This window comes from Oncorhynchus nerka, linkage group LG15 (genome assembly GCF_034236695.1).
Source record: "Oncorhynchus nerka isolate Pitt River linkage group LG15, Oner_Uvic_2.0, whole genome shotgun sequence".
NCBI classification, from domain to species: Eukaryota; Metazoa; Chordata; class Actinopteri; order Salmoniformes; family Salmonidae; genus Oncorhynchus; species Oncorhynchus nerka.
In genome coordinates, this window is record NC_088410.1 from 2,319,191 (window position 1) to 2,342,736 (window position 23,546).

At 43.9% G+C, this 23,546-nt stretch overlaps 1 protein-coding gene across 1 annotated transcript; it reads right to left on the reverse strand.

Moving 5' to 3' along the window:
• Positions 1-3,615: 3,615 nt before the first annotated feature.
• Positions 3,616-23,546, reverse strand: LOC135559950 (zinc finger protein 883-like). Its single transcript, XM_065000844.1, has 2 exons — positions 22,930-23,546; positions 3,616-5,021 (listed from the first exon to the last, which is right to left on the reverse strand). The coding sequence occupies exons 1-2, from the start codon at positions 23,297-23,299 to the stop codon at positions 3,784-3,786; spliced, it is 1,608 nt and encodes a 535-aa protein (XP_064856916.1). The 5' UTR covers positions 23,300-23,546; the 3' UTR covers positions 3,616-3,783.

The following is a 23,546-nucleotide window of genomic DNA, read 5'->3' on the forward strand; positions in this document are numbered from 1 at the left end:
TGCCTTGCTATGTTGTTGTCATGGTGTGTTGCTACCATGTTGTGTTGCTGCCTTGCCATGTTGTTGTCTTAGGTCTCTCTATGGACTCAGGGGAATACGAACTATTACTACTATTAATGACCCCATATAACTACATTACGAATACTAATGTGATCAAAAGTATGTGGACACCTGCTCGGGCCACTGATGTTGGGCGATTAGGCCTGGCTCGCAGTCGGGCCTTCCAATTCATCACAAAGGAGTTCGATTGGGTTGAGGTCAGGGCTCTGTGCAGGCCAGTCAAGTTTTTCCACACCGATCTCAAAAAAACCATTTCTGTATGGAGAGAGTTTTTCCCCTCTGGTTGCACATTTAACATGCTGGTAGAAATGAGGTAAAACTGATTTCAGTTTGCCTGCATTAAAGTCCCCGGCCACTAGGAGCACCGCTTCTGGGTGAGCACTTTCCTGTTTGCTTATGGCCTCAGAGTTGGTTGAGTGCGGTCTTAGTGCCAGCATCGGTCTGTGGTGGTAAATAGATGGCTATGAATAATACAGATGAAAACTCTCTAGGTAGATAGTGTGGTCTACAGCTTATCATGAGGTACTCTACCTCAGGCGTGCAATACCTTGAGACTTCTTTAATATTATAGACATCGCGCACCAGCTGACCCCTTATACTCTGACCCTCTCTCTCAGAGGTCCTTTAACATACTGTACACTTTTTTTTAAAACTATTTGTCACAACATTCAATTATATAAAATGAATAATAATCAATTGATCCATGATGTATAAATGGTGTTAATTTAAAACAGTAGACAAGAAGGCAGATCATAACAGGTACAGTGCCTTGCGAAAGTATTCGGCCCCCTTGAACTTTGCGACCTTTTGCCACATTTCAGGCTTCAAACATAAAGATATAAAACTGTATTTTTTTGTGAAGAATCAACAACAAGTGGGACACAATCATGAAGTGGAACGACATTTATTGGATATTTCAAACTTTTTTAACAAATCAAAAACTGAAAAATTGGGCGTGCAAAATGATTCAGCCCCTTTAACTTTCAGTGCAGCAAACTCTCTCCAGAAGTTCAGTGAGGATCTCTGAATGATCCAATGTTGACCTAAATGACTAATGATGATGTGGCAAAAGGTCGCAAAGTTCAAGGGGGCCGAATACTTTCGCAAGGCACTGTATATATGGTGTCAATTTCAAACAGACAAAAAGACAACAATATGACATTTAGTGGCAGAAACTATTCAACCAAAAACACTTGTTGCTCATAGGGATGTTTGGAGCGTTTAGCTGTTGTTTGAGTAAATATATTTGATGATACTTTACCCCCAACGTCACATTGGAGTTTAAAAAATATATAATCCATCATGGATCAAAAGCATTCTGAAAATCAACAAAACATGACAATACTTTTCCTCCCTCACTCTCTCTCTCTCTGACCCTCGCTCTCCCTCTCTGACCCTCGCTCTCCCTCTCTGACCCTCGCTCTCCCTCTCTGACCCTCGCTCTCCCTCTCTGACCCTCGCTCTCCCTCTCTGACCCTCGCTCTCCCTCTGACCCTCGCTCTCTCTCTCTGACCCTCGCTCTCCCTCTCTGACCCTCGCTCTCCCTCTCTGACCCTCGCTCTCCCTCTGACCCTCTGACCCTCGCTCTCCCTCTGACCCTCGCTCTCCCTCTGACCCTCAATCTCTCTCTGACCCTCGCTCGCTCCCTCTGACCCTCACACTCTCTCTCTGACCCTCGCTCTCCCTCTCTGACCCTCGCTCTCCCTCTCTGACCCTCGCTCTCCCTCTCTGACCCTCGCTCTCCCTCTGACCCTCGCTCTCTCTCTGACCCTCGCTCTCCCTCTCTGACCCTCGCTCTCCCTCTGACCCTCGCTCTCCCTCTGACCCTCGCTCTCCCTCTCTGACCCTCGCTCTCCCTCTCTGACCCTCGCTCTCTCTCTCTGACCCTCGCTCTCTCCCTCTGACCCTCGCTCTCCCTCTGACCCTCGCTCTCCCTCTGACCCTCGCTCTCCCTCTGACCCTCGCTCTCCCTCTGACCCTCGCTCTCCCTCTGACCCTCGCTCTCCCTCTTCCTCTCTGACCCTCGCTCTCCCTCTTCCTCTCTGACCCTCGCTCTCCCTCTGACCCTCGCTCTCTCTCTGACCCTCACTCTCTCTCTGACCCTCGCTCGCTCCATCTGACCCTCGCTCCCTCTTCCTCTCTGACCCTCGCTCCCTCTTCCTCTGACCCTCGCTCTCCATCTCTGACCCTCGCTCTCCCTCTGTGACCCTCGCTCCCTCTTCCTCTGACCCTCGCTCTCCATCTCTGACCCTCGCTCTCCCTCTCTGACCCTCGCTCTCCCTCTGACCCTCGCTCTCCCTCTGACCCTCGCTCTCCCTCTCTGACCCTCGCTCTCCCTCTCTGACCCTCGCTCTCCCTCTCTGACCCTCGCTCTCTCCCCCGTCTCTGACCCTCGCTCTCTCCCCCGTCTCTGACCCTCGCTCTCTCCCCCGTCTCTGACCCTATGGTCATTTTTATAAAACAAACAGACAAAAAGATAAGAGATCATAACATGACAACAATAAGACATGTCGAACACTATACATCCCAGTGAGCACAATACGTTAATAAGACATATTGTCATCTCTGACCCTCGCTCCCCCCTCTCATACCCCCCCAAACAGACAAAAAGATAAGAGATCATAACATGACAACAATAAGACATGTCGAACACTATACATCCCAGTGAGCACAATACGTTAATAAGACGTATTGTCAAAGTCTTGTGGTCGACAATACGTTAAATAAGACGTATTGTCAACGTCTTGTGGTCATAGGGATGTTTGGAAAGAGCACTTAGTTTATTCTAGATTTTTATAGTAGCTGTGAAAAACAGATTACAATAATGAAACCTGGAGCCGAGGCTACATGATATGTCTCATACCCTACTTTTCCAACATGAACTTCCTCAGGCTTTTGGAAAGCAACTACATCAAAACATCACATGTATTGTTCCTCCTCTCTATAACATTTTCTATAAATGTTCCATTTACAAAATTAAAAATCATTTGAGTTTAGAGCTGTCAAAAGTTGTGGGATTTTACAATATTATAAATTATATTATTATGTAACAAGTTGAACACAAACACTACGACATCAATAGTTCGATTACAAATAGATCATTACTCTCTGTGTTCTACTACCCAGGTCTGGTGTTGGAGATCATTCCACACTCTGTGTTCTACTACCCAGGTCTGGTGTTGGAGGTCATTCCACACTCTGTGTTCTACTACCCAGGTCTGGTGTTGGAGCTCATTCCACACTCTGTGTTCTACTACCCAGGTCTGGTGTTGGAGATCATTCCACACTCTGTGTTCTACTACCCAGGTCTGGTGTTGGAGATCATTCCACACTCTGTGTTCTACTACCCAGGTCTGGTGTTGGATGTCATTTCACACTCTGTGTTCTACTACCCAGGTCTGGTGTTGGAGACTCTGTGTTCATTCCACACTCTGTGTTCTACTACCCAGGTCTGGTGTTGGAGATCATTCCACACTCTGTGTTCTACTACCCAGGTCTGGTGTTGGAGATCATTCCACACTCTGTGTTCTACTACCCAGGTCTGGTGTTGTTGGAGATCATTCTACACTCTGTGTTCTACTACCCAGGTCATTCTACACTCTGTGTTCTACTACCCAGGTCTGGTGTTGGAGATCATGCTACACTCTGTGTTCTACTACCCAGGTCTGGTGTTGGATGTCATTCCACACTCTGTGCTCTACTACCAAGGTCTGGTGTTGGAGATCATTCCACACTCTGTGGTTCTCCTGCATGTATTTTCTTGTGTTTTGCCAGGGAGTCTGAGCGAATAAAGCTCTTCCCACACTGATCACAGCTATAAGGCTTCTCTCCTGTGTGTTTTCTCTGGTGTCTTCTCAAGTCGCTTGAGGAAGTAAAGCTCATTCCACAGTCGGAGCAGTGGTACGGTTTCTCACCCGTGTGGATTCGTTTGTGTGTAGCCAGGGCAGTCCAGGTTGCAAAACTATCCTCGCATACATCACAGCTGTAAGGTTTCTCTCCGGTGTGTGTTCTCTTGTGTACAGTCAGGTTTCCTGGCAAAGCAAAATGTTTCCCACATTCATCGCAGCTATACGGCTGCTCTCCCGTGTGGGTTCTCTGGTGTACAGTCAGGTGTGCTGACTGAGTGAATCTCTTGCCACATTCATCGCAGCTATAAGGCCTCTCTCCCGTGTGTGTTCTCTGGTGAACTATCAGGTTTGTTGCTGCGGCAAAGCTTTTCCCACATTGACCACAACTAAAAGTCCTCTCTGTGTGTAACCTCTGGTGTATCGTCAGTTTGTCTAATCCAGCAAAAGTCATCCCACAATCTGAGCAGTGGTATAGTTTCTCTCCCGTGTGGATTCTCTGGTGTGATATCAGTCCGCTTGATGTAGTAAAACTCATCCCACAGTCTGAGCAACGGTATGGTTTCTCTACAGTGTGGCTTCTCTGGTGTACAGTCAGATCAGCTGTGTGTGATAGATTCAGGTTCCTTGCGGCAGGAAAACTCTTCCCACACTGATCTCCTGTATGTGTTCTCTGGTGTGATATCAGTCCACCTGAGGTAGTAAAACTCATTCCACAGTCGGAGCAGTGGTAAGGTTTCTCACCCGTGTGTGTTCTCTGGTGAATTGTCAGGTTGCCTGACTGAGCAAAACTCTTCCCACATCGATCACAACTGAAAGGTTTCTCTCCTGTGTGTGTTCTCCGATGAGATATCATCTGGCTACGTGTAGTAAAACTCCTTGCACAGTCGGAGCAGCTGTAAGGTTTCTCTCCCGTGTGGATTCTCTGGTGTATTTTAAGATCTGAAGAAGAGGTGAAACTCTTCCCACAGTCAGAGCAGCGGTGAGGTTTCTTCCCTGACGGTCTCTGCTGGTGTTTCTTGAGGTGTTCTGATCTGGAGAAACTCGTCTCTGCCCTGTCAGCATCATGAGGTTGTTGAGGCTCCCCAGAGGATCCACGATAGTTCAGTCTCTCTCCTGTGTGAACAACAAAGTCAAACGGTTAAAGGCTGAAATCCACTGTTTGAGGTAAAAGTTGTACAATAATGTACGTCTTTAATGAATGTTTAACCTCACTAGGGTACGTGGGACGCTAGCACACGACTAACATCCAGTGAAATTGCAAACATCCAAATTCAAAAACAGAAATAGTCATTATAAAAATTCATAAAACATACAAGTTTAAAGATCAACTTCTTGTTAATCCAACCACGGTGTCAGATTTCAAAAAGGCTTTATGGCGAAAGCCTACCATGTGATAATCTGAGAACAGCGCCCGGCAGACAAATCATTACAAACATTAACCTGCCAAGTAGAGAAGTTACACAAGTCAGAAATAGCAATAAAATGAATCACTTACCTTTGATGATCTTCATATGGTTGCACTCACAATACTCCCATTTACTCAATAAATGTTAGTTTTGTTCAATAAAGTCTCTTTTTATATCCAAAAACCTCAGTTTTGTTCACGCGTTTTGTTCAGTAATCCACAGGCTCAAAGGCAATCACAACAGCCAGATGAAAAATCCAAATAGTTCATAGAAACATTTCAAACAATGTTAATAATCCTCAGGTTGTTTTTAGTTTTTCACAATGTTTTTTACATTTATTTTACTTTTATTTAACTAGGCAGGTCAGTTAAGAACAAATTCATTGACAGCCTAGGAACAGTGGGTTAACTGCCTTGTTCAGGGACAGAAAGACCTTGTACCTTGTCAGCTTGGGGATTTGAACTTGCAACCGTCCAACGCTCTAACCACTAAGCTACCCTTCCACCCGATGTATTCTGAATATTACAGCGCAATATAAGTGCAAGATCAGGAGTGCTACTGAAGGAAACTCACATTAAGCTCTGTGTCTAGGGGTGGCGCTGTACTGCAACGCCAGCTGTGACTCTGGGTTCGCGCCCAGGCTCTGTCGTATCCGGCTCTGTCGTCACCGGCTCTGTCGTAACCGACCGGGAGATCCGTGGGGCGACGCACAATTGGCCTAGAGGTCCGGGTTAGGGTTGGCCGGTAGGGATATCCTGGTCTCATTGCGCACCAGCGACTCCTGTGGCGGGCCGGGCTAACCTAGTTGATTTGCGACAACACAAACATGACACATTGGTGCGTCTGGCTTCCGGGTTGGATGCACGCAGTGTTAAGAAGCAGTGAGGCTTGGTTGGGTTGTGTATCGGAGGACGCATGACTTTCAACCTTCGTCTCTCCCGAGCCTGTACGGGAGTTGTAGCGATGAGACATGATAGTAGCTACTAAAAACAACAATTGGATACCATGAAATATGGGAGAAAAAGGGGTAAAAAAAACAATTAAAATAAAAAAAGCTCTATAAGCTCTAAACTCAGGGGAGTTCTCATAGGCTGACAGCAAAAATAGCCTCCATTTACAGGTTGAATATGAGTGCATTTCACACTACTTTTGGATTATTGGATTGTAAAGGCTCGTTTGAATGTCCTATAATGTTTGTGTTGTCGCAAATCAACTTTTAAAAAACACTTCAACCAGTAAAATGCGCGTTGGCTAGCTTTGCTACCAGCCTATGTCAATAAGCGTTAGCATTCCAGCTAACAGGTTTGCTACCAGTCTATGTCAATAAGCGTTAGCATTCCAGCTAACAGCTTTGCTACCAGCCTAGCATTAGCATCCTAGCTAACAGCTTTGCTACCAGCCTATGTCAATAAATGTTAGCATTCTTTGCTACCAGTCTAGCATTAGCATTTGCACTAACAACTGCTGCATCCCCCAAAAATATTTTGCAACTATCACAACCAGATATAATTATTGATAATCAATCAATAATCAAAACACTATAAGCCTATAAGAACCTAGCCTGTCTCTTAATGAAACTCACCATGCCTTGGGTGTTTCTGAATATAGGATATGAGGTTATCCTAGCCTGTCTCTCACCATGCCTTGGGTGTTTCTGAATATAGGATATGAGGTTATCCTAGCCTGTCTTAATGAAACTCACCATGCCTTGGGTGTTTCTGAATATAGGATATGAGGTTATCCTAGCCTGTCTCTTAATGAAACTCACCATGTCTTGGGTGTTTCTGAATATAGGATATGAGGTTATCCTAGCCTGTCTCTGGGTGTTTCTGAATATAGGATATGAGGTTATCCTAGCCTGTCTCTGGGTGTTTCTGAATATAGGATATGAGGTTATCCTAGCCTGTCTCTGGGTGTTTCTGAATATAGGATATGAGGTTATCCTAGCCTCCCCCTGGGTGTTTCTGAATATAGGATATGAGGTTATCCTAGCCTGTCTCTGGGTGTTTCTGAATATAGGATATGAGGTTATCCTAGCCTCCCTCTGGGTGTGTCTGAATATAGGATATGAGGTTATCCTAGCCTCCCTCTGGGTGTTTCTGAATATAGGATATGAGGTTATCCTAGCCTCCCTCTGGGTGTTTCTGAATATAGGATATGAGGTTATCCTAGCCTCCCTCTGGGTGTGTCTGAATATAGGATATGAGGTTATCCTAGCCTGTCTCTTAATGAAACTCACCATGCCTTGGGTGTTTCTGAATATAGGATATGAGGTTATCCTAGCCTGTCTCTCACCATGCCTTGGGTGTTTCTGAATATAGGATATGAGGTTATCCTAGCCTCCCTCTGGGTGTTTCTGAATATAGGATATGAGGTTATCCTAGCCTGTCTCTGGGTGTTTCTGAATATAGGATATGAGGTTATCCTAGCCTCCCTCTGGGTGTTTCTGAATATAGGATATGAGGTTATCCTAGCCTTTCTCTGGGTGTTTGTGAATATAGGATATGAGATTATCCTAGCCTCCCTCTGGGTGTTTCTGAATGTAGGATAGGAGGTTATCCTAGCCTGTCTTAATGAAACTCACCATGCCTTGGGTGTTTCTGAATATAGGATATGAGGTTATCCTAGCCTGTCTCTTAATGAAACTCACCATGCCTTGGGTGTTTCTGAATATAGGATATGAGGTTATCCTAGCCTCCCTCTGGGTGTTTCTGAATATAGGATATGAGGTTATCCTAGCCTGTCTCTCACCATGCCTTGGGTGTTTCTGAATATAGGATATGAGGTTATCCTAGCCTCCCTCTGGGTGTTTCTGAATATAGGATATGAGGTTATCCTAGCCTGTCTCTGGGTGTTTCTGAATATAGGATATGAGGTTATCCTAGCCTGTCTCTGGGTGTTTCTGAATATAGGATATGAGGTTATCCTAGCCTCCCCCTGGGTGTTTCTGAATATAGGATATGAGGTTATCCTAGCCTGTCTCTGGGTGTTTCTGAATATAGGATATGAGGTTATCCTAGCCTCCCTCTGGGTGTTTCTGAATATAGGATATGAGGTTATCCTAGCCTCCCTCTGGGTGTTTCTGAATATAGGATATGAGGTTATCCTAGCCTCCCTCTGGGTGTGTCTGAATATAGGATATGAGGTTATCCTAGCCTGCCTCTGGGTGTTTCTGAATATAGGATATGAGGTTATCCTAGCCTGTCTCTGGGTGTTTCTGAATATAGGATATGAGGTTATCCTAGCCTGTCTCTTAATGAAACTCACCATGCCTTGGGTGTTTCTGAATATAGGATATGAGGTTATCCTAGCCTCCCTCTGGGTGTTTCTGAATATAGGATATGAGGTTATCCTAGCCTCTCTTAATGAAACTCACCATGCCTTGGTTGTTTCTGAATATAGGATATGAGGTTATCCTAGCCTCCCTCTGGGTGTTTCTGAATATAGGATATGAGGTTATCCTAGCCTCTCTTAATGAAACTCACCATGCCTTGGGTGTTTCTGAATATAGGATGAGGTTATCCTAGCCTGTCTCTTAATGAAACTCACCATGCCCTGGGTGTTTCTGAATATAGGATATGAGGTTATCCTAGCCTCCCTCTGGGTGTTTCTGAATATAGGATATGAGGTTATCCTAGCCTCCCTCTGGGTGTTTCTGAATATAGGATATGAGGTTATCCTAGCCTCTCTTAATGAAACTCACCAAGCCTTGGGTGTTTCTGAATATAGGATATGAGGTTATCCTAGCCTCCCTCTGGGTGTTTCTGAATATAGGATATGAGGTTATCCTAGCCTCCCTCTGGGTGTTTCTGAATATAGGATATGAGGTTATCCTAGCCTCTCTTAATGAAACTCACCAAGCCTTGGGTGTTTCTGAATATAGGATATGAGGTTATCCTAGCCTCTCTTAATGAAACTCACCATGCCTTGGGTGTTTCTGAATATAGGATATGAGGTTATCCTAGACTGCCTCTGGGTGTTTCTGAATATAGGATATGAGGTTATCCTAGCCTCCCCCTGGGTGTTTCTGAATATAGGATATGAGGTTATCCTAGCCTGCCTCTGGGTGTTTCTGAATATAGGATATGAGGTTATCCTAGCCTCCCTCTGGGTGTTTCTGAATATAGGATATGAGGTTATCCTAGCCTCCCCCTGGGTGTTTCTGAATATAGGATATGAAGGTTATCCTAGCCTCCCTCTGGGTGTTTCTGAATATAGGATATGAGGTTATCCTAGACTGCCTCTGGGTGTTTCTGAATATAGGATATGAGGTTATCCTAGCCTCCCTCTGGGTGTTTCTGAATATAGGATATGAGGTTATCCTAGCCTGTCTCTCACCATGCCTTGGGTGTTTCTGAATATAGGATATGAGGTTATCCTAGCCTCCCTCTGGGTGTTTCTGAATATAGGATATGAGGTTATCCTAGCCTCCCTCTGGGTGTTTCTGAATATAGGATATGAGGTTATCCTAGCCTGCCTCTGGGTGTTTCTGAATATAGGATATGAGGTTATCCTAGCCTCCCTCTGGGTGTTTCTGAATATAGGATATGAGGTTATCCTAGACTGCCTCTGGGTGTTTCTGAATATAGGATATGAGGTTATCCTAGCCTCCCTCTGGGTGTTTCTGAATATAGGATATGAGGTTATCCTAGCCTGTCTCTCTCAATGCCTTGGGTGTTTCTGAATATAGGATATGAGGTTATCCTAGCCTCCCTCTGGGTGTTTCTGAATATAGGATATGAGGTTATCCTAGCCTGCCTCTGGGTGTTTCTGAATATAGGATATGAGGTTATCCTAGCCTCCCTCTGGGTGTTTCTGAATATAGGATATGAGGTTATCCTAGACTGCCTCTGGGTGTTTCTGAATATAGGATATGAGGTTATCCTAGCCTCCCTCTGGGTGTTTCTGAATATAGGATATGAGGTTATCCTAGCCTGTCTCTCACCATGCCTTGGGTGTTTCTGAATATAGGATATGAGGTTATCCTAGCCTCCCTCTGGGTGTTTCTGAATATAGGATATGAGGTTATCCTAGCCTGTCTCTGGGTGTTTCTGAATATAGGATATGAGGTTATCCTAGCCTGTCTCTGGGTGTTTCTGAATATAGGATATGAGGTTATCCTAGCCTCCCCTGGGTGTTTCTGAATATAGGATATGAGGTTATCCTAGCCTGTCTCTGGGTGTTTCTGAATATAGGATATGAGGTTATCCTAGCCTCCCTCTGGGTGTTTCTGAATATAGGATATGAGGTTATCCTAGCCTGCCTCTTAATGAAACTTAATGAAACTCAAGTCATGGAAACTTGCTCTTTGCTCAGTTTCTTCTTGAATGTCACATGCTGATTTCCACTTTGTCTCTGAGTTAGGAGATGGTTATTATCATGTTAGATAGTGAATCTCTGTCATGTACTGGATACCTTGCATAACATTAACACACGGGTGACCAGTCTAGAACCTTACAGCTCTAATGGGTGAACAGTCTAGAACCTTACAGCTCTAATGGGTGAACAGTCTAGAACCTTACAACTCTAATGGGTGACCAGTCTAGAACCTTACAGCTCTAATGGGTGAACAGTCTAGAACCTTACAACTCTAATGGGTGACCAGTCCAGAACCTTACAACTCTAATGGGTGACCAGTCCAGAGCCTTACCATCTACAACTCTAATGGGAGACCAGTCTAGAACCTTACCATCTACAACTCTAATGGGTGACCAGTCCAGAGCCTTTACAACTCTAATGGGTGACCAGTCCAGAGCCTTTACAACTCTAATGGGTGACCAGTCCAGAGCCTTACAACTCTAATGGGTGACTAGTCCAGAGCCTTACCATCTACAACTCTAATGGGTGACCAGTCCAGAGCCTTACAGCTCTAATGGGTGACCAGTCCAGAACCTTACCATCTACAACTCTAATGGGTGACCAGTCCAGAGCCTTACAGCTCTAATGGGTGACCAGTCTAGAACCTTACAGCTCTAATGGGTGACCAGTCCAGAACCTTACAACTCTAATGGGTGACCAGTCCAGAGCCTTTACAACTCTAATGGGTGACCAGTCCAGAGCCTTTACAACTCTAATGGGTGACCAGTCCAGAGCCTTACAACTCTAATGGGTGACTAGTCCAGAGCCTTACCATCTACAACTCTAATGGGTGACCAGTCCAGAGCCTTACAGCTCTAATGGGTGACCAGTCCAGAACCTTACCATCTACAACTCTAATGGGTGACCAGTCCAGAGGCTTACAGCTCTAATGGGTGACCAGTCCAGAACCTTACCATCTACAGCTCTAATGGGTGACCAGTCCAGAGCCTTACAACTCTAATGGGTGACCAGTCTAGAACCTTACACCTCTAATGGGTGACCAGTCCAGAACCTTACAACTCTAATGGGTGACCAGTCCAGAACCTTACAACTCTAATGGGTGACCAGTCCAGAGCCTTACCATCTACAACTCTAATGGGAGACCAGTCTAGAACCTTACCATCTACAACTCTAATGGGTGACCAGTCCAGAGCCTTTACAACTCTAATGGGTGACCAGTCCAGAGCCTTTACAACTCTAATGGGTGACCAGTCCAGAGCCTTACAACTCTAATGGGTGACTAGTCCAGAGCCTTACCATCTACAACTCTAATGGGTGACCAGTCCAGAGCCTTACAGCTCTAATGGGTGACCAGTCCAGAACCTTACCATCTACAACTCTAATGGGTGACCAGTCCAGAGCCTTACAGCTCTAATGGGTGACCAGTCCAGAACCTTACCATCTACAACTCTAATGGGTGACCAGTCCAGAGCCTTACCATCTACAACTCTAATGGGTGACCAGTCCAGAACCTTACCATCTACAACTCTAATGGGTGACCAGTCCAGAGCCTTACCACTCTAATGGGAGACCAGTCCAGAGCCTTACCATCTACAACTCTAATGGGAGACCAGTCCAGAGCCTTACAACTCTAATGGGTGACCAGTCCAGAGCCTTACAACTCTAATGGGTGACCAGTCCAGAACCTTACAACTCTAATGGGTGACCAGTCCAGAGCCTTACAACTCTAATGGGTGACCAGTCCAGAGCCTTACAACTCTAATGGGTGACCAGTCCAGAACCTTACAACTCTAATGGGTGACCAGTCCAGAGCCTTACAACTCTAATGGGAGACCAGTCTAGAGCCTTACAACTCTAATGGGTGACCAGTCCAGAGCCTTACCATCTACAACTCTAATGGGTGACCAGTCCAGAACCTTACCATCTACAACTCTAATGGGTGACCAGTCAGTCCAGAACCTTACCATCTACAACTCTAATGGGTGACCAGTCCAGAGCCTTACCATCTACAACTCTAATGGGTGACCAGTCCAGAGCCTTACAGCTCTAATGGGTGACCAGTCCAGAGCCTTACAACTCTAATGGGTGACCAATCCAGAGCCTTACAACTCTAATGGGTGACCAGTCCAGAACCTTACCATCTACAGCTCTAATGGGTGACCAGTCCAGAACCTTACAACTCTAATGGGTGACCAGTCCAGAGCCTTACAACTCTAATGGGTGACCAGTCCAGAGCCTTACCATCTACAACTCTAATGGGAGACCAGTCCAGAGCCTTACCATCTACAACTCTAATGGGAGACCAGTCCAGAACCTTACCATCTACAACTCTAATGGGTGACCAGTCCAGAGCCTTACCATCTACAACTCTAATGGGAGACCAGTCCAGAGCCTTACCATCTACAACTCTTTATTGATTTATTTTTTATTTCACCTTTATTTAACCAGGTAAGCAAGTTGAGAACAAGTTCTCATTTACAATTGCGACCTGGCCAAGATAAAGCAAAGCAGTTCGACACATACAACGACACAGAGTTACACATGGAGTAAAACAAACATACAGTCAATAATACAGTAAAAAAAAAAAAAAAAAAACAAGTCTATATACAATGTGAGCAAATTAGGTGAGAAGGGAGGTAAAGGCAAAAAAGGCCATGGTGGCAAAGTAAATACAATATAGCAAGTAAAACACTGGAATGGTAGTATTGCAATGGAAGAATGTGCAAAGTAGAAATAAAAATAATGGGGTGCAAAGGAGCAAAATAAATAAATAAATTAAATACAGTTGGGAAAGAGGTAGTTGTTTGGGCTAAATTATAGGTGGGCTATGTACAGGTGCAGTAATCTGTAAGATGCTCTGACAGTTGGTGCTTAAAGCTAGTGAGGGAGATAAGTGTTTCCAATTTAAGAGATTTTTGTAGTTCGTTCCAGTCATTGGCAGCAGAGAACTGGAAGGAGAGGCGGCCAAAAAAGAATTGGTTTTGGGGGTGACTAGAGAGATATACCTGCTGGAGCGTGTGCTACAGGTGGGAGATGCTATGGTGACCAGCGAGCTGAGATAAGGGGGACTTTACCTAGCAGGGTCTTGTAGATGACATGGAGCCAGTGGGTTTGGCGACGAGTATGAAGCGAGGGCCAGCCAACGAGAGCGTACAGGTCGCAATGGTGGGTAGTATATGGGGCTTTGGTGACAAAACGGATAGCACTGTGATAGACTGCATCCAATTTGTTGAGTAGGGTATTGGAGGCTATTTTGTAAATGACATCGCCAAAGTCGAGGATTGGTAGGATGGTCAATTTTACAAGGGTATGTTTGGCAGCATGAGTGAAGGATGCTTTGTTGCGAAATAGGAAGCCAATTCTAGATTTAACTTTGGATTGGAGATGTTTGATATGGGTCTGGAAGGAGAGTTTACAGTCTAACCAGACACCTAAGTATTTGTAGTTGTCCACGTATTCTAAGTCAGAGCCGTCCAGAGTAGTGATGTTGGACAGGCGGGTAGGTGCAGGTAGCGATCGGTTGAAGAGCATGCATTTAGTTTTACTTGTATTTAAGAGCAATTGGAGGCCACGGAAGGAGAGTTGTAATGGCATTGAAGCTTGCCTGGAGGGTTGTTAACACAGTGTCCAAAGAAGGGCCGGAAGTATACAGAATGGTGTCGTCTGCGTAGAGGTGGATCAGAGACTCACCAGCAGCAAGAGCGACCTCATTGATGTATACAGAGAAGAGAGTCGGTCCAAGAATTTAACCCTGTGGCTCCCCCATAGAGACTGCCAGAGGTCCGGACAGCAGACCCTCCGATTTGACACACTGAACTCTATCAGAGAAGTAGTTGGTGAACCAGGCGAGGCAATCATTTGAGAAACCAAGGCTGTCGAGTCTGCCGATGAGGATGTGGTGGTTGACAGAGTCGAAAGCCTTGGCCAGATCAATGAATACGGCTGCACAGTAATGTTTCTTATCGATGGCGGTTAAGATATCGTTTAGGACCTTGAGCGTGGCTGAGGTGCACCCATGACCAGCTCTGAAACCAGATTGCATAGCAGAGAAGGTATGGTGAGATTCGAAATGGTCGGTAATCTGTTTGTTGACTTGGCTTTCAAGACCTTAGAAAGGCATGGTAGGATAGATATAGGTCTGTAGCAGTTTGGGTCAAGAGTGTCCCCCTTTGAAGAGGGGGATGACCGCAGCTGCTTTCCAATCTTTGGGAATCTCAGATGACACGAAAGAGAGGTTGAACAGGCTAGTAATAGGGGTGGCAACAATTTCGGCAGATAATTTTAGAAAGAAAGGGTCCAGATTGTCTAGCCCGGCTGATTTGTAGGGGTCCAGATTTTTCAGCTCTTTCAGAACTTCAGCTGAATGGATTTGGGAGAAGGAGAAATGGGGAAGGCTTGGGCGAGTTGCTGTTGGGGGTGCAGTGCTGTTGACCGGGGTAGGAGTTGCCAGGTGGAAAGCATGGCCAGCCGTAGAAAAATGCTTATTGAAATTCTCAATTATGGTGGATTTATCAGTGGTGACAGTGTTTCCTATCTTCAGTGCAGTGGGCAGCTGGGAGGAGGTGTTCTTATTCTCCATGGACTTTACAGTGTCCCAGAACTTTTTAGAGTTAGTGTTGCAGGAAGCAAATTTCTGCTTGAAAAAGCTAGCCTTGGCTTTTCTAACTGCCTGTGTATAACGGTTTCTAGCTTCCCTGAACAGCTGCATATCACGGGGCTGTTCGATGCTAATGCAGAACGCCATAGGATGTTTTTGTGTTGGTTAAGGGCAGTCAGGTCTGGGGAGAACCAAGGGCTATATCTGTTCCTGGTTCTAATTTTCTTGAATGGGGCATGTTTATTTAAGATTGTTAGGAAGGCATTTTAAAAAAATATCCAGGCATCCTCTACTGACGGGATGAGATCAATATCCTTCCAGGACACCCCGGCCAGGTCGATTAGAAAGGCCTGCTCGCTGAAGTGTTTCAGGGAGCGTTTTACAGTGATGAGTGGAGGTCGTTTGACCGCTGACCCATTACGGATGCAGGCAATGAGGCAGTGATCGCTGAGATCTTGGTTGAAGACAGCAGAGGTGTATTTAGAGGGGAAGTTGGTTAGGATGATATCTATGAGGGTGCCCGTGTTTAAGGCTTTGGGGGTACCTGGTAGGTTCATTGATAATTTGTGTGAGATTGAGGGCATCAAGTTTAGATTGTAGGATGGCTGGGGTGTTAAGCATGTTCCAGTTTAGGTCGCCTAGCAGCACGAGCTCTGAAGATAGATGGGGGCAATCAGTTCACATATGGTGTCCAGAGCACAGCTGGGAGCAGAGGGTGGTCTATAGCAGGCGGCAACGGTGAGAGACTTGTTTTTAGAGAGGTGGATTTTTAAAAGTAGAAGTTCAAATTGTTTGGGTACAGACCTGGATAGTAGGACAGAACTCTGCAGGCTATCTTTGCAGTAGATTGCAACACCGCCCCTTTGGCAGTTCTATCTTGTCTGAAAATGTTGTAGTTTGGAATTAAAATTTCTGAATTTTTGGTGGTCTTCCTAAGCCAGGATTCAGACACAGCTAGAACATCCGGGTTGGCAGAGTGTGCTAAAGCAGTGAAAAGAACAAACTTAGGGAGGAGGCTTCTAATGTTAACATGCATGAAACCAAGGCTATTACGGTTACAGAAGTCATCAAAAGAGAGCGCCTGGGGAATAGGAGTGGAGCTAGGCACTGCAGGGCCTGGATTCACCTCTACATCGCCAGAGGAACATAGGAGGAGAAGAATAAGGGTACGGCTAAAAGCAAAAAGAATTGGTCGTCTAGAACGTCTGGAACAGAGAGTAAAAGGAGGTTTCTGGGGGCGATAAAATAGCATCAAGGTATAATGTACAGACAAAGGTATGGTAGGATGTGAGTACAGTGGAGGTAAACCTAGGTATTGAGTGATGAAGAGAGAGATATTGTCTCTAGAAACATCATTGAAACCAGGAGATGTCATTGCATGTGTGGGTGGTGGAACTAATAAGTTGGATAAGGTATAGTGAGCAGGACTAGAGGCTCTACAGTGAAATAAGCCAATAAACACTAACCAGAACAGCAATGGACAAGACATATTGACATTAAGGAGAGGCATCCTTAGTCGAGTGATCAAAAGGGTCCAGGGAGTGGAGAGGTTGGTTTGGGGGTCACGGCGATTTAGACAGCTAGCCAGGACATCGGTAGCAAGCTAGCATAGGATGGAGGTCTGTTGTTAGCCACCTCTTGCGTTCCGTCAGTAGATTAGTGGAGTTCCGTGTTGTAGAGGGGATTAGTCCAAATCACACAACAACAAAAAAACTCTAATGGGAGACCAGTCCAGAACCTTACCATCTACAACTCTAATGGGTGACCAGTCCAGAGCCTTACAACTCTAATGGGTGACCAGTCCAGAGCCTTACCATCTACAACTCTAATGGGTGACCAGTCCAGAGCCTTACAACTCTAATGGGTGACCAGTCCAGAGCCTTACAACTCTAATGGGTGACCAGTCCAGAACCTTACAACTCTAATGGGTGACCAGTCCAGAACCTTACAACTCTAATGGGTGACCAGTCCAGAACCTTACAACTCTAATGGGTGACCAGTCCAGAACCTTACAACTCTAATGGGAGACCAGTCCAGAACCTTACCATATACAACTCTAATGGGTGACCAGTCCAGAACCTTACAACTCTAATGGGAGACCAGTCCAGAGCCTTACCATCTACAACTCTAATGGGTGACCAGTCCAGAACCTTACAACTCTAATGGGTGACCAGTCCAGAGCCTTACCATCTACAACTCTAATGGGTGACCAGTCCAGAACCTTACAACTCTAATGGGTGACCAGTCCAGAGCCTTACCATCTACAACTCTAATGGGTGACCAGTCCAGAGCCTTACCATCTACAACTCTAATGGGTGACCAGTCTAGAGCCTTACAACTCTAATGGGTGACCAGTCCAGAGCCTTACAGCTCTAATGGGTGACCAGTCCAGAGCCTTACCATCTACAACTCTAATTGGTGACCATTCCAGAACCTTCTACATTCAGACAGCAGTGAATCTCATACCATTACCAAAGTTCTGCTGCTCCAGGGGCCTCACTGGCTTCCCAACACCCTATTCCAGGGTCTAGACCAGTCCGGGAGCCTGTCTGGTAATGGTATGGCTTCCCAACACCCTATTCCAGGGTCTAGACCAGTCCAGGAGCCTCTCTGGTAATGGTATGGCTTCCCAACACCCTATTCCAGGGTCTAGACCAGTCCAGGAGCCTCTCTGGTAATGGTATGGCTTCCCAACACCCTATTCCAGGGTCTAGACCAGTCCAGGAGCCTCTCTGGTAATGGTATGGCTTCCCAACACCCTATTCCAGGGTCTAGACCAGTCCAGGAGCCTGTCTGGTAATGGTATGGCTTCCCAACACCCTATTCCAGGGTCTAGACCAGTCCAGGAGCCTGTCTGGTAATGGTATGGCTTCCCAACACCCTATTCCAGGGTCTAGACCAGTCCAGGAGCCTCTCTGGTAATGGTATGGCTTCCCAAAACCCTATTCCAGGGTCTAGACCAGTCCAGGGTCTAGACCATTCCAGGAGCATGTCTGGTAATGGTATGGCTTCCCAACACCCTATTCCAGGGTCTAGACCAGTCCAGGAGCCTCTCTGGTAATGGTATGGCTTCCCAACACCCTATTCCAGGGTCTAGACCAGTCCAGGAGCCTCTCTGGTAATGGTATGGCTTCCCAACACCCTATTCCAGGGTCTACATGTAAACAGCTGCCAACAAGGTCTCTCAGTTGCCCCGCTGGTTGTAAGAAGAGAGACGTTGTTGGCAGCTGTTTCACTATGGACCCAGGGTATTGGGAATCCAAAGAGGCTCCTAGCTTTGCCTACTTAATTGCGTACTAATTGGTTGATGATGTCATTGGAAACACCTACAAAACAAAGAAACTCACAATTTTCACAAACTATTTATAAACACAAACTACAGTTGAAGACGGAAACGTTTACATACACCTTAGCCAAAAACATTTAAACTCAGTTTTTCACAATTCCTGACATTTAATCCTAGTAAAAAAATCCCTGTTTTAGGACAGTTAGGATCACCACTTTATTTTAAGAATAATAGTAGAAAGAATTATTTATTTCAGATTTTATTTATTTTTATCAGATTCCCAGTGGGTCAGAAATTTCTCATACACTCAATTAGTATTCGGTAGCATTGGCTTTAAATTGTTTAACTTGGGTCAGACGTTTCAGGTAGCCTTCAAAAAGCTTCCCACAATAAATTGGGTGCATTTTGGCCCATTCCTCCTGACAGAGCTGGTGTAACTGAGTCAGGTTTGTAGGCCTCCTTGCTCGCACACGCTTTTTCAGTTCTGCCCAACACATTTTCTATAGGATTGAGGTCAGGGCTTTGTGATGGACACTCCAATACCTTGACTTCATTGGCCTGAAGGTAAAGGGGTTGTTCCACCCAACCTGTAGCTGCTGCTGATTGGTCAAACACATTTTCTATAGGCTTGAGGTCAGGGCTTTGTGATGGACACTCCAATACCTTGACTTCATTGTCCTGAAGGTAATCATTTAAGATAACTAGACAACGAACAAATAGGAACTTCAAAAGGAGTAAAAGGGGCTGTTCCACCCAACCTGTAGCTGCTGCTGATTGGTCAAACAAATTATGCCCAAAGGGGCTGTTCCACCCAACCTGTAGCTGCTGCTGATTGGTCAAACAAATTATGCCCAAAGGGGCTGTTTCACCCAACCTGTAGCTGCTGCTGATTGGTCAAACAAATTATGCCCAAAGGGGCTGTTCCCTATAGCTTTATAGAACGTTCCTGGCACGGTTAAGGTTAGGGGAATATTAACCTGGCACTAATCCTAGTCTGGTCTCTATATTAGTGTAAACTGCTTGTAATCCTAGTCTAGTCTCTATGTTAGTGTAAACTGCTTGTAATCCTAGTCTAGTCTCTATATTAGTGTAAACTGCTTGTAATCCTAGTCTCTATATTAGTGTAAACTGCTTGTAATCCTAGTCTCTATGTTAGTGTAAACTGCTTGTAATCCTAGTCTCTATATTAGTGTAAACTGCTTGTAATCCTAGTCTCTCTAGGATAGGATAAAGTAATCCTTCTCACCCCCCTTAAAAGACCTAGATGCACTATTGTAAAGTGGCTGTTCCACTGGATGTCATAAGGTGAAAGCACCAATTTGTAAATCGCTCTGGATAAGAGCGTCTGCTAAATGACTTAAATGTAAATGTAAATGTCTATATTAGTGTAAACTGCTTGTAATCCTAGTCTCTATATTAGTGTAAACTGCTTGTAATCCTAGTCTCTATATTAGTGTAAACTGCTTGTAATCCTAGTCTCTATGTTAGTGTAAACTGCTTGTAATCCTAGTCTCTATATTAGTGTAAACTGCTTGTAATCCTAGTCTAGTCTCTATATTAGTGTAAAATGCTTGTAATCCTAGTCTCTATATTAGTGTAAACTGCTTGTAATCCTAGTCTCTATGTTAGTGTAAACTGCTTGTAATCCTAGTCTCTATATTAGTGTAAACTGCTTGTAATCCTAGTCTCTATATTAGTGTAAACTGCTTGTAATCCTAGTCTCTATATTAGTGTAAACTGCTTGTAATCCTAGTCTCTATATTAGTGTAAACTGCTTGTAATCCTAGTCTAGTCTCTATATTAGTGTAAACTGCTTGTAATCCTAGTCTAGTCTCTATATTAGTGTAAACTGCTTGTAATCCTAGTCTCTATGTTAGTGTAAACTGTTTGTAATCCTAGTCTCTATATTAGTGTAAACTGCTTGTAATCCTAGTCTCTATATTAGTGTAAACTGCTTGTAATCCTAGTCTAGTCTCTATGTTAGTGTAAACTGCTTGTAATCCTAGTCTCTATATTAGTGTAAACTGCTTGTAATCCTAGTCTAGTCTCTATGTTAGTGTAAACTGCTTGTAATCCTAGTCTCTATATTAGTGTAAACTGCTTGTAATCCTAGTCTCTATATTAGTGTAAACTGCTTGTAATCCTAGTCTAGTCTCTATATTAGTGTAAACTGCCTGTAATCCTAGTCTCTATATTAGTGTAAACTGCTTGTAATCCTAGTCTCTATATTAGTGTAAACTGCTTGTAATCCTAGTCTCTATATTAGTGTAAACTGCTTGTAATCCTAGTCTAGTCTCTATATTAGTGTAAACTGCTTGTAATCCTAGTCTCTAAATATTAGTAATCCTAGTCTCTAAACTGCTTGTAATCCTAGTCTAGTCTCTATATTAGTGTAAACTGCTTGTAATCCTAGTCTCTATATTAGTGTAAACTGCTTGTAATCCTAGTCTCTATATTAGTGTAAACTGCTTGTAATCCTAGTCTAGTCTCTATATTAGTGTAAACTGCTTGTAATCCTAGTCTAGTCTCTATATTAGTGTAAACTGCTTGTAATCCTAGTCTCTATATTAGTGTAAACTGCTTGTAATCCTAGTCTAGTCTCTATATTAGTGTAAACTGCTTGTAATCCTAGTCTCTATATTAGTGTAAATAATTAGTGTAAACTGCTTGTAATCCTAGTCTCTATATTAGTGTAAACTGCTTGTAATCCTAGTCTCTATATTAGTCTCTATATTAGTGTAAACTGCTTGTAATCCTAGTCTCTATATTAGTGTAAACTGCCTGTAATCCTAGTCTAGTCTCTATATTAGTGTAAACTGCTTGTAATCCTAGTCTCTATATTAGTGTAAACTGCTTGTAATCCTAGTCTAGTCTCTATATTAGTGTAAACTGCTTGTAATCCTAGTATCTATATTAGTGTAAACTGCCTGTAATCCTAGTCTGGTCTCTATATTAGTGTAAACTGATTGTAATCCTAGTCTGGTCTCTATATTAGTGTAAACTGCCTGTAATCCTAGTCTCTATGTTAGTGTAAACTGCTTGTCATCCTAGTCTAGTCTCTATATTAGTGTAAACTGCTTGTAATCCTAGTCTAGTCTCTATATTAGTGTAAACTGCCTGTAATCCTAGTCTCTATATTAGTGTAAACTGCCTGTAATCCTAGTCTCTATATTAGTGTAAACTGCTTGTAATCCTAGTCTAGTCTCTATATTAGTGTAAACTGCTTGTAATCCTAGTCTAGTCTCTATATTAGTGTAAACTGCCTGTAATCCTAGTCTAGTCTCTATATTAGTGTAAACTGCTTGTAATTCTAGTCTAGTCTCTATATTAGTGTAAACTGCTTGTAATCCTAGTCTGGTCTCTATATTAGTGTAAAGAGAAACAATATCAATAGACGAGAGAAAATGTATTCTTGGATATTTTCATTTCCTTCCATTTGTTGAGGAATTCGTAAGTATCTTGAACATAACTAGAATGTTTCTGAGATAAGAGGATTTAATGTAAGAGTCTATATACTCTCTGCTATATTATAGGACTCTGAGCCACAATCACTCACTATCTGAGGTCCGTATGGAACACCGAAAAGGGACAGTCCAAGTATCCGAGGCTTTGTGGATTTTAGGTAACAAGTAAAACTGTCTGTTTGTTCTGTAATATAATTTAGTTCATTAAGTAAAACTGTCTGGGTCTAGGGAATCTGGCCCAGAAAGATGAGCCATTTGTTTGTTCTGTAATATAATTTAGTTCAGTAAGTAAACTGTCTGGGTCTAGGGGAATCTGGCCCAGAAAGATGAGCCATTTGTTTGTTCTGTAATATAATTTAGTTCAGTAAGTAAACTGTCTGGGTCTAGGGGAATCTGGCCCAGAAAGATGAGCCATTTGTTTGTTCTGTAATATAATTTAGTTCAGTAAGTAAACTGTCTGGGTCTAGGGGAATCTGGCCCAGAAAGATGAGCCATTTGTTTGTTCTGTAATATAATTTAGTTCAGTCTCCGGTTAGGTTTTGTGTTTTCCAAATGTATTGAGTGAGGCAAATGGGGAATAATGTGTGTCTATTGGTCAATTGTCCTCTAGGAGATATTGTACTGTATCCCCATTATAACAATCTGAGATCCTTTATCCCATCTTTTATTCATTTTAATTTGATTTATTTTAGAATACGAAAACTCACTAGCTTCTCGAACTCTCGTCTTCCTAAAACTCACTAGCTTCTCGAACTCTCGTCTTCCTAAAACTCACTAGCTTCTCGAACTCTCGTCTTCCTAAAACTCACTAGATTCTAAAACTCTCGTCTTCCTAAAACTCACTAGATTCTAGAACTCTCGTCTTCCTAAAACTCACTAGATTCTAGAACTCTCGTCTTCCTAAAACTCACTAGATTCTAGAACTCGTCTTCCTTAAGACAGTACTTACCGGTGTTAATAAGATCTCCTGACTCCTCTTCCAATATGACAGTTATCTCTCCCTCTTTCTCCTCCTTCACTCCAAAAACTGCAACCTCTTCTTTTACAGTCACATCCTCCTCTTCTTCTTCTTCTTTCACTCTGATCGGGTCTTCCTCTTCTTTCACTGAAACGTATTTCTCTTCTTCTTTCACTGTAACAGCCTCACCCTCTACTTGTTTTTGTATTGTAACATCCTCCTCTTCCTCTACTTCTTGTTTTACTGTAACATCCTCCTCTTGATTCTCCTCTTTCACGACAACGTTCAGCCACAGACCCTCTTTCTCCGTCCAGCAGACCTCCTCCTCTTCATCAGGAGGCGAGTAGCTTGGTGAACTCATGGTCGGGGGATGTTAGCTAACAGTTAGCTAGCTAGGCTAATGCTAACTTAACAAGCCAGCTAGCTGACTAATAACAAGGTAAATAGGACATTAAATGAGACAATTAGCTAAACGACAGAAATGTGTTCAAATCAGAGTGGCTCATATACCAGAAAGCGTCTAAATGGGACGGTTCCGCTATGTTGGTTAGCAAGCTACGGTGATGGCTGACCAGCTGTTGTTGTCTTTCTTCTTTTAGATTTTATTT

Coding starts and splice junctions, on each gene's coding strand:
- LOC135559950 (XM_065000844.1), bottom strand. CDS start 23,299: ATGAGTTCACCAAGCTACTCGCCTCCTGATGAAGAGGAGGAGGTCTGC. Junction 5,022..22,929: donor AGGAGATCTTATTAACACCG/GTAAGTACTGTC, acceptor TTGTTCACACAG/GAGAGAGACTGAACTATCGT.